Source organism: Papaver somniferum, chromosome 2, assembly GCF_003573695.1.
Source record: "Papaver somniferum cultivar HN1 chromosome 2, ASM357369v1, whole genome shotgun sequence".
In the NCBI taxonomy this organism is placed as follows: domain Eukaryota; kingdom Viridiplantae; phylum Streptophyta; class Magnoliopsida; order Ranunculales; family Papaveraceae; genus Papaver; species Papaver somniferum.
In genome coordinates, this window is record NC_039359.1 from 85,178,915 (window position 1) to 85,190,850 (window position 11,936).

The window sequence follows — 11,936 nt, forward strand, 5'->3', positions numbered from 1 at the left end:
GACCAATGCTAACGGCTCCATTCCGAACCGACCAACGGCAATGCTCCATTTCACGCCAATTCTAAGCTAGCGGCTCCCTTCCAAGATGATGCCAACAGTCTGCATCTCAACCAGCAACCGCCTCTACCATTTCACGGTCTAGCCAGCAACACCACGAGTAGAAATTACACAAGGCCTCCAACACAAGAATCCTGAATTCTCCTTACCTCTCGAAAAAGGTTAGTTGGGTCTTCCTGACCATCTTTTCATGACTTTCCATTTAGATTTTGTCGTTGCCTGTCACCATCTTATGCTTACCTCGCAACAATGCTCCTGTTCCGAGCTAAGAAAGAACTTAATGTTGATGGTGGTTTTTAACTTAGGGTTAAAATCGTAAAACCGTATATCTGACATGACGTCACTACGACCACTAGCGTATTTATTGAATCAGTCAGCATGCCTAAGTAAGAATTACCAGGGTACCTTTTTTTTTATATACATGTGTCATGTTCCACGGCAGAACCCTTAGTATTGACCGACATCATCTTCGTATATACCAAACCCTAATTCTCAGGCCACTGTGCCAATGGAAAACCATGCCAGCCATGTCTCCGCGCCAAGTCATGCCGACCATGCCATCCACGTCTCCGCGCCAAGGCATGCCGACCATGCCAGCCACGTCTCCGCGCCAAGGCATGCCGACCATGCCAGCCGCACCACCGTGCCAATGGCAAACCATGCCAGCCACGTCTCCGTGCCAAGGCATGCCAACCATGCCATCCGCACCACCGTGCCAAGGCATGCCAACCATGCCATCCGCACCACCGTGCCAATGACAAACCATGCCAGCCACGTCTCCGCGCCAAGGCATGTCGACCATGCCATCCGCACCATCGTGCCAATGGCAAACCATGCCATCCACGTCTCCACGCCAAGGCATGCCGACCATGCCAACCACACCACCGTGCCAATGTAAAACCACGCCAGCCATGTCTCCGTACCAAGGCATGCCGACCATGCCAGCCGCACCACCGTGCCAATGGAAAATCATGAAATCCACGTCTCCACGCCAAAGCATGCCGACAATGCCATCCCCACCACCGTGCCAATTGCAAAACATGCCAGCCACGTCTCCGCGCCAAGGCATGCCAACCATGCCAGACGCACCACCGAGCCAATGGCAAACCATGCCAGCCATGTCTCCGCGCCAAGGCATGCCGACCATGCCAGCCGCACCATCGTGGCAATGGCAAACCATGCCAACCACGTCTCCGCACCAAGGCATGCGAACCATGCCAGCCGTGCCACCGTGCTAATGGAAAACCATGCCAGCCACGTCTCCGCGCCAAGGCATGCCAACCATGCCAGCCGCACCACCGTGCCAATGGCAAACCATGCCAGCCACATCTCCGCGCCAAGGAATGCCAACCATGCCAGCCGTCCCAACATGCCATGCACGAAGATGACTGCCAAAACGAAGGGTTGCAACAATCAACGTCCACCCTTCCACATGAGATGCAGATCTTAGCCGTCCAAGGTCGCCAGCTAACGCGCGGTAACCTTTGGCACAACGCCAAGCCCTAATTTTGGCCGCTCCCAAACTATGCCAAAACCCTAGTTTTTGGCCGCGCCTAAACTACGCCAAATTCCTAGCCTGGCCACGACAAAATCCTAGCCTGGACACGCCGAAATCCTAGCCTGGCCACGCCAAAATCCTAGCCTGGCCACACCAAAATCCTAGCCTGGCCACGCCAATTCCTAGCCTGGCCACGCCAAAATCCTAGCCTGGCCATGCTAAAATCCTAGCTTGGCCACGCCTAAACCATGCCGGGCTTTCCTTCACGGTTGCCAAAATGAAGGGTTGCAACAATCGACGGACTCCCTTCCATCTGATATGCAGATCTTAGCCGTCCAAGGTCGCCAGCTAACGCGTGGTAACCTTTGGCCCAACGCCAAGTCCTAATTTAGGCCGAGCCCAGACTATGCCAAAATCCTAGCTTGGCCAAAACATGTCGGCCTTTCCTTCACGGCTGCCAAAACGAAGGGTTGCAAAAATCAACGGCCACCCTTCCATCTGAGATACAGATCTCAACCGTCCAAGATCGCCGCGCCAAGGCATGCCAACCATGCCAACCTTTCCTTCACGCTGTTGGCTTCCAAAACGAAGGGTTGCGACAATCAACGACCACCCTTCCATCTAAGATGCAGATTTTAGCCCAAGGACACCAGCTAACGCGTGGCAACCTTTGGCCCAATGCCAAGCCCTAATTTTGGCCGCGCCCAAACTATGCCAAAACCCTAGTTTTTGACCGCGCCTAAACTATGCCAAAATCCTAGCTTGGCCATGCCTAATCATGTTAAAGCCATGCCGGCCACGCCTTCATGCCGCTGTCTACCAAACGAAGGGTTGCAATAATCAACGGCTACCCTTCCTCTCAAGATGCAAAATCTCGATCGTCGAAGGTCACCACCAAGCCATCAAGTCTCCCAAGTTCAACTTTCCAAACAGCAATAACATGCTACATGTTTTCCACAAAAACATTCGAGACATCAACACATGTCACAAACTGGGGTATGCTCACTGGGTATTGGTTTGGCGGTTTACAGCGTGCGGCGTACGTACAAGACAGTGTCATAAGGATGAGGCGGCTAGTAAATACAGGGAGTAATGGTGAAACACTTTCCTTCATTATGGAACATCAATTCCAAGCGTTACCAGTTACCACCTCCTCCCATTTACTTATTCGTTTTCCATTTCTTACGAGACCAGAGTACGTTTCACTTCGACTTGTGTAAATAGGTCTTACCTATTTCCACCGAACAACAAGTTTTGGTCAGGAACATACAACACTCAGAAAACATTTGCTAGCTTTCCCATTTGTTAGCTTTCCACTTTCTGATACAAGTCGTCAAACAACTACTCTTCCAAAATCAACTATTCTGGTCTCAACACTCTCTTCGCTTCCCTCCCCAAAACCAACCCTTCTTCTCCACTTTGTGACCGAAGCAAGTCTGGAACGGCCATTTCCTGGTTTAGGCCGGACTTGTATAGATTGATCTCTCGAATATAAAGTACTCCCTTGCAGTACATTGTTTAGGGTTTAGACTCGTTTCTCACCCACATCACACGAAATTACCGAAACCCAGAAACTGTTTTCACCCTCAAACACCTGGTAATTTTCTCCTAGACGTATTGGAAGGCTTAATAAATGCGCTAGTGGAGATATTGGTACTCACGGCTCCGTTTCCTTATAGAATGACGTCACGTCAGACTATGGTTTTACGATTTTAACCCTAAGCTATAAACCACCATCAACACCTCCTTTTCCCCTGCCAACTTGAGTTGAAGTCTTTTTACCTCCACCACGTCCACCTCGAGCACTTGTTCCAACTCGGCCTCTTTTTTCACCTCGATCACGGCCACCTTTTTCACCTCCACCTCGACCGCCTTGACTGCCTCGACCGCATTTTCCTTGCTTTGATTGAGCTTGCTCACTGGAGGGAGTATCCGAATCGTCGCTAGAAGAAGGAGACCTAGCCCTCTTATCTCTCCTTGATCGGTCCTCTTGATAAGCATATAGACCTGCTTTCTCAGGAATTATTATGCCTTTAACTCGATTCCGAAGTAATCTTTGTTCAGGGACCGTCAACTTCTCACCCAAATAAATCATACGGCTCATGTCCTTGACCACCCAATTAACTCGTTCAACCTATTTTTCATATCAAATACACATACTGTAATTATTCATAGATAATTAACAAAAAAAAACATATACAAACATAATTAGTAGTGTACGTACCACCATATTCTCCCAATCATCTTTTTCATTCATTGATTCCTTTGATTTTGAACTTTCTTTCTCTACCTTCTTCAAATATCTTTGCGCCTCCGGATCCAAATTTTCCACATAAAGATGAGCCCACTCTTGATACCATTCCATGTAATTTGCATCCGCTTAGGATGTCCCATGAGAAGCTTCAAGCAATCTTCTACTCATTTGGTTTTCTCTTTCGGAACGAGCATTCCAATGATCGATCAACGGTGTTGGTTCATACTTCAATTTGACATCTTTGTCCTTAAACAGGGAGTGGGCTATGCTCAGTGTAAAACGAGAGTCTTCAGGTACAATTTTCTGGACAATACCAATTTGGCGGAGCGTTTTACGAGGATCCAAAATGACGAACCCAGTTGAATGAAACAAAGGTCCCACATAGGTCGCCACATTAGAAAATTCTCTATCACCAACTTCCTCATCTTCATCCTCATCAAGTTTCAAATATGGATCAAACACCACATCATCAATTGTCAAATCATCCAACATTTTCCTTATTTCGACCATTTCCATCTCCTTAGCCTTGTGTTGGGCCCCTTTAAAGGGGTATCTTCCTCCTGTAGGTTTCTCTAGAGGCCATTTTGTATCTCGAGTAGGCCTCAAGGATTTAAAATGGTCGTAAACCCATGACAATTGAAAAAAAGTATCGATTATAAATAAGATATTACACACAAACCAATATATAAAAGTAAAATAAATAAACATTTGTTATATTAACACAAAAGAATAACTGGATAAGAGCAACATTTGATATCGAGACTGAGATTCTTCAACCAATTCAAATAACAAGCATTTACCTTATTTCCTGAGAAATCGGGAAAGAAGACGGTCCCAAGATCGTGCAACAAATAAGCTATAACTGTATGTCTAGCTCTTTCTGCGTCCATCACGATCTCTACACTATCGGTCTTGCGAGCAGGTTCCTCAAACTTCTCCCTTAAACGACCAAGGTTAATCTTCCTTGACATGTTAATTGTTTCACGACGTTCACCCGGTAGTTTAAATTCCCTTTTATCTCTAGGCACGGCTCCATAACCTATCTCAAACTCTTCTTCCGCTTCATCTTTGCCCCATCCAAGACAGTCTTTCGCCAAGACATAAAGCTCATCAAAAGGAAGAGAATTGTTGAAACCCTCAAACACAGCCTTTCCTTCCAAAGCAAGACCGGTGATTTCCTTTGCATCATCCAGAGTCATAGTCATCTCGCCGAATGGGAGTAGAAAAGTCATGGTTTCGGGCCAGAATCTTTCTCTAAAACCACAAACTGTCACAACATCATACTTCTTCTGCAAAGCCTCGATTCCAGACCATAACCCCGAAGCTTTTACCAAAGCTATCACATCCGGATGCTCTTTCTCCAACGGCCAAAACTTTCCTTGTTGGTGCTTTAGTTTAGGGACCACTTTATTCGGGAACTACAAAAAAAAATGGTTGTTATAATTAATAATCCATAATAAAATGAAAATAATATATATATATATATATGGATAGTCCCAGATGCAAACAACATTACAGATGGGATGTTTAGTAATCGACCGAGACATAAAAATAATAACGTCTAGGAAATATGGAAAATCCCAGACGCAATAAAAATAACGGATGAGATTTTGAGTTATCGACCAAGAAGTAAAAAAAAAATAACAGCTGGGAAAACATTTGCGCATTGGTTAATCATATTACGGATAGGAAAACCTAGCCGTCGTATAAAATCGGCTAGGTTACTAAGTTTTACGGATTGGAAAACGAATTACGGATAGAAAAAACCAAGACGTAACCATTACCGCTGAAAAAGAATTCGAACACAGGATAATATACGGCTAGGAATAACCCAGCCGTAAATAATTTGTTGCAGATAGGATTTATCAATCTCGTACGCATCGACTATTTAACGGTTGGGAGTTCTAAAATATCTCAACCGTAAAACTTACAAACGGCTGGGAGTTCTTAGATATCCCAACTGTGATACATATACACGGCTGGGAAAACATCATAACCCAACCGATTTACGGCTGGGAAGAAAGAACTCCCGGCCGCAAGCATTTTCAGAAACAGTTTTTTCATACCTAAAATCTTCGAAACCAACTGAAAGATCAATAAAAGGCTTAAATAAAGTGTGGGTTTTTCAATTCATACCTCATAGCTGTCATAACAGGAGTCTCGACGGCTGGTGCTTTTCCTGCATTCACTTCCTCTTGATCTTCACTTTCTACTTCATTTGATGAAGTTGGTTTCTATGCTTCAGGAGGGGGTTGATTCGACGAAGATTGACCTAAATTTTCCTTAGATTTCATGGTTTTATAGAATGGGTTTAATCAACGACGATTTTTTTATTAGATTAGGTAGTTAATGGGAGGGTAGAAGGGTAATAAATAAAAATGATTGAGGGTATTTTTGAACTTTTACACTAACATAATCTCCCCCTATACCATTTAGCCTCCACTTAATAATTTAAGCCCCCAAAATCCCACCCCCTACGGCCCCAATAATAGAGTTCTTAATAAATGATCAAGTTTCATTCGCAATTCATGAAAAAAATGATTTGAAAGTGAAAGGTCAAAGACAAAATTGATAAGCCCATGAGATGAATCAAAATTAGAAGAGACTAGTCTTTTTTCATTAAAAATTCATATGCCAAAAATCTGCACAAAAGCATTGTTTCCTAAAAATGGTGAACACCACCATATTCATTGTTCTTGAGTTGAGGCTGAGCTCAAACATCTATAAGAAGGTATATGAAATTGTAATTGAAACCAAAAGATTTGAGTTAAAATAGCATCACTAAGTTGTTGCTTGTCTCTAAAACACTTAACATCAGTAAGACCCCCCCTGTCACAGAAGTCAGTTCACTACCACTCAATTCACGCCAGCTACAGTTCATCATCTGAATCCTGTAAAATTAACCTGCGCCTTTTATATGGAGCTTTTACAGGTCCTCTTACGCCACGTTTTCGAAACTTCTGTACCCTATAGCATGTGAAAGCTCTGTCCAACATTTGTTCTCCCCTTGACATGGGGAGACCATATATGTCTCTGAATCCAACTACCAGGACTGCAGTTCAACAAACAAAGAAAATATAAAGCCATTGGTGGTCACATTCCACAAGATATATTGATTATTGAACATTTACTAAAAAGATTTTCTTACCTTCAATATACCCCCCCAAGATGATCTGTTCGTCGGCTTCAAATGCTGCTTGAATAGCCTTCACCAATAAAGCTACACCTTCAGCAATAGTCATGTTGGGACGGTATCCCTCTCTCATCACAGCAGTAGCATATTCATGTTTTACCCCTTGAGCACAGAATGGAGCATCTTCTAGGATCTCCCCTCTGTGAAGTCTTTTTAACTTGGGGGCATTGTCCCCTCTCCCAACCTCTCCCAAATCCCTAATATTAGGCCACACATGTCCACTCGAGTCTACACTTTTGACTTTCTCTTTTCATTTCCAGAAACCATCTCAACCTTCTGTTTGATTGTATCCCTCAGAAACTCAGCAGCTTCGGTAGCTTCAAGTTGTCTCTTAGAACCTACAGTTAAGAGGCGTGTCACCTGAAGATAAAAAGAAAAATATGTTAAAGACCCAACTCAGATAATACAATTTTCTTTCCACAATTTGCTGTGGTTATATTGCAAGAAGTCAAAAGGGTGGAAAGATAAGCTATTATCTCAAGCAAGTAGAACAGTGATGGAAAAGTCAGTTTTAAATACAATCCCAGTAAGGCATGCTCCCGCCTACCCAAACTGCCATAATCAAAGTAAAAAAAGTTTGAGCACACTCCCAAATCAACTGCCTTAATATAGAAACACTCCATTGTGATTTTTGAAAATAAAAAATCCAGCTTAAGTCACCTCTGGACGATGCCACATGCATTGTTTTCTGTTCACGGGTTCTTATCCGACACCCATTACTGTATATGTTCTACAATCATGTTGATTGTTTATTGTATAGACTTTAATTCTAAAAGCTTAGACGTAAATTCCCGCAATGATTTTTCTGCTATAATGTATCTATCCGCTAAAACATCTTTGATCCTAGCTTTCCAAACCACACATCTAAGATTCAATCCACCTCCAAACCCCAAACTGCATTCGCAAAGTGTACTGTCACTATCAAAGCATCCTTCACTGTCTTACAGCTTCATTTGATCTTCCAATTGATTCTTCAATGATATTTTCCCTGTGCAGCCCAAGAAAGAGTAAATCCACCTCCAAACCCAATCTACAGAACTGCATTTGCTAAGTATTTGGTGCACAGAGCACATCTTGAGGCCACACGACAGCCCATCTTCAATCTTCTTGGATATAGGAGGAGGAATAGAGAAGAACAATTTTATGGACAAGACTATAGTAAACATCTCTGCACTATCAGACAAACCAGGAGACACCAAACATTGTGCCCAACAACCAAGCTAAGTCTCCAGAAAAAAAAAACCCAAACATTATCTATGAATGTGATCAATTAGAAAAATATTCTCATAATTTTGTATACCATGGCGTGGAGATAACCAAGCTGAAGTCTTGTGGAAAACAAGAAACAGCTCTGCACAAGACCCTTTGTCACACCATGTAGACACCCAACATTAGAAGTAAACAAGCGATGAGAGGACATCAGGCATAACAATTAATTTGTCAACTGCAGTGTGCGAGTATCCTAACATAGCATAACTAAAACCCACATGTCTGCCAAGCATAGCACAAATAAAAACCGCATGACTTCTGAAATCTGGGCATAGGTTTGCTTATCTTCAAAATTGTCCACCACAGCCATTAGTCCCAACAGGATTTTTACAAAAATAGTCCAAAGGAGTTTCTAAGAGCATCCAAGTTGAAGATGTTGAATCTGTCTAAGTTAGGATTTTAGTACTTCCACCAACAAGAATAATTGCATTAATCAGACAAATTTCTGAATCTTGAAGACACTGAAAAATTGCATCCTCACATTTAGTAAACAATCCCTCAAAAGCCTCATATGTCATCTTATAGGAACACACTTAATGGAAGAACTGGTAAGAACTAAGATTTATTGTTGTTTGTGTAACATTAGGATAACATAGCCTGGAATATGAAGTAAGCTTATTGTTTACACATTGGCTATCTTGGATTATGGCTGACTAGTGTGTTTTAACAAGCCCCTGCTGGCATTCCAAGATACTTGAAAGGAAAATCTAATACTGCCTCGTCTTGTGTGGTACCTAATTGCTGCACTTTTGTTAGATTTATACTGATCTCCAATACAGCAGATCCGAAATTGTACCAGATTTACATTCTCGATCTCCATTAGCATGACAAGCAAAGGTATTCCTCTGATGTAAACTAGGCAATCTAAAGTCATGACAAGGATTGACTCATCTTGTGTGTTGGTAATGAATTTAAACCAGAGTTTACCATCACTATTCTATCCGCCCGAGATAATAGCTTACTTTTACACCCTTGTAGCTTATTTCTAAAAGTATCTACCACAGAACTGAAGGAAATGGTCGTAGCACCATGTAGAAACAAAGGAAGGCCTCATTTTTCTTGGGTGTCAATCTTCTTTTATCTCTAGTCAATATTTTGTGTATAACAGAGCAGTTTTTTAACAAAAAGAATTACATTAAAGACATAAATTAGAAAAATACATACATGATTTAATAATTTACGATGGAGAGATACTGAAAAAGAGCGTACTCCACAAGCAGCTAGAGCACAATATTGAGCCAAATGTGCCTTTTTGTTAATTACCTCCACTGCATTAAACTTTAACGAATCACTATGCGCATATAAATAGATACGAAGCTAATGAATTAGAGACAACTAAATTTTCACCTGCACAATGTCGGACCCTGCTCCATTCCTTCATCATTACTTGTTTCTTGTGTACTCGGGTATCATATGCGAGGAGGACTGCATTTTTCACTTCTAACCCTCCTATGATACTTCCACTTTATCCTAAAAATCAGAAAGGAAACAATAAATCAGAACAGATTTTTTTCCTTTTTCCTTTAGTCATATACTATAAATAACATGGGGAATCAAACATACATAATTTGATTCACTTATCTGAACCCCTTTCTCTAGAACACCCAAAAATGAAAGCCCTATAAAAAACAGAATTTACATATCACATACCTTCTGAGTTTGACAGCCGAAACCCCAAATGTCTTCGAACAGGATATATCACAAAATCCCTCTTCTTAAACCCTAGAAGATAGGGAGTCGATAAACCCTCGCTAAAAAAATCGTGTTTTCCAAAAAAATAAAAATTTCCCCTATAACCTTTCGGAAATACGATTCACCTCCCTATTCTACTCCCTCCAATCTACACCACACATCTAGAATTTGAATCACATTCAGATACAAATGGGTTCACCATTTCCCAGATATGGGGTTTAAATTGAAAGGAGCAGAATAGGAAGGTGGAGAATAGGGAGTTGAATAGCACCAACCATAACCTTTTGTGTTGATGTATGACACGCAATGTTGGGAAATGTATAATTATGAGAGTGGAGAGAGCCAACTCAGCCAATGCCGGCCTAGGGAAATATGCAATGCTGGTAAACCTTTTGTGTTCTACCATCTGCCGTTTAAACCACTTATGGACCATTCCTAATAGCATCTCCTATGGAGGAGAAAATATTCTACATCTTTGTGATAGTCCACGTCTTATGGACAAAAACATACCACCATAAGTGAATTTACCATCCATATTTCCGTGAAATCCAAATATTACTGCTCAAAATAGTACTAAATTAAGAATCATACGGTCATTCAAGAGCAAAGGGATGAGTTTTTGTAAATGTTTGAGAAAAGATGGATTAAGGGTGTGTTCCGTACGGAGGTAGTTGAGGGTAGGGCTGAACAGAAACCGAACCGTAACTGTAAACCGAACTGTAACCGCACCGAACCGATAATCCAACGACCGGTGACGGCTATAATTTTGATAACCGTTAGATATTCGGTGCGATTAAAGGTTTCACCCATAACCGCACAGTAACCGAACCGCATTAACCGCGAAATCTGAATCGTTAATTTTTTATATACCTATTTAGATCCTAACCGTCAATTAAACTATTATGTCTTGGAATGAAACCATCAATTAGAGTTACTGTGCTTGGAGATGTGTATTGGTCGGTGAAATGATCAAGGATGATCCCAATTACCTGATCTTTATCACTTACCCAGTCGTTGTGAGGATCTTGGAGTTGTTGGATTTTATTGTGACTGTGGTGGATTGTTGTTCTTTTGTGGATGAAAGTCGTATTGTTATCTCCCAATTGAAGCCATTGTATTATAGATCTTTGTTGCCAGTATGTTGCATGACATTGTAATAGGTTTAGGTGTTCGCTTCAAAGTTGTGTTTCTTGATTTAGCCAATAATCCCTTCTGACCATTTCGAATAGCACATTGATGGCGTGTCATCTGAATTTGTGAAGCCGATTTTCGAATCATGGTTAGCCAATGATGCCCAAACTTGTAATTTTTTCCCCTGCCATTCGATTGCTTTGGTGTGTATAAGGATTGGAGGATGAGCAGAAGCTATCCTCGGGAGATGAGTGACTCCCGCATGAGAGTTGGCGGTATGCCAATGTTTGGTGGCGATTACTCTGTCAAGTTGTTCCATTATGTTGTCTTGGCATTGCTGATTATTTGTCTAAGTGTACAGATCTCCACCGAATCCATTTGATCTATCAATAGGAATCTCATTTGATTTATCATTGTGAGAAACAGTTGCTTCTGTCCATATGTTACCTATTTTCCTCATATATTTTTCTAGATTGATCCACAACCTCATTGAAGTCTCCTAATAATACCCACGAGGTTGTATTTTTGATGTTAGGAAAGATTGTTGCGAAATCTTGTGATAAATCTTTTATCGCTTCTGGATATGGGGGACCGTAAAGACCAGTGCATAGCCAAGGTAGTCCTAGAATAGGAGGAGTGACGATGACGTGGATGTAACTGTGGCATTGAAATACATTGAGGTTGCTTTTCCACGTTAGACACAGACCTCCTCTTCTATTAATCTTAGGAACAAAGGTTTGTTTCTGGAATTGGAGGAATTGAGTTAGCCCCGACATATGACTATTACTGGCCAAAGTTTAAGAAAATAAGAGGATGATGGGTTTGTGTAAGGAAATTAGACC

At 41.9% G+C, this 11,936-nt stretch overlaps 1 protein-coding gene and 1 long non-coding RNA gene across 2 annotated transcripts; both read right to left on the reverse strand.

The window, feature by feature from the left end:
• Positions 1-3,278: 3,278 nt before the first annotated feature.
• On the reverse strand, positions 3,279-3,920 carry LOC113351534 (glycine-rich RNA-binding protein 10-like). The gene is made up of 2 exons (XM_026595499.1): positions 3,780-3,920; positions 3,279-3,689 (listed from the first exon to the last, which is right to left on the reverse strand). The coding sequence occupies exons 1-2, from the start codon at positions 3,918-3,920 to the stop codon at positions 3,279-3,281; spliced, it is 552 nt and encodes a 183-aa protein (XP_026451284.1).
• Positions 3,921-6,411: 2,491 nt separating this feature from the next.
• Positions 6,412-10,077, reverse strand: LOC113353656. The gene is made up of 5 exons (XR_003361445.1): positions 9,922-10,077; positions 9,619-9,741; positions 9,436-9,539; positions 6,958-7,362; positions 6,412-6,861 (listed from the first exon to the last, which is right to left on the reverse strand). It is a non-coding gene; the product is annotated as an uncharacterized LOC113353656 (long non-coding RNA).
• Between the last annotated feature and the right edge of the window lie 1,859 nt (positions 10,078-11,936).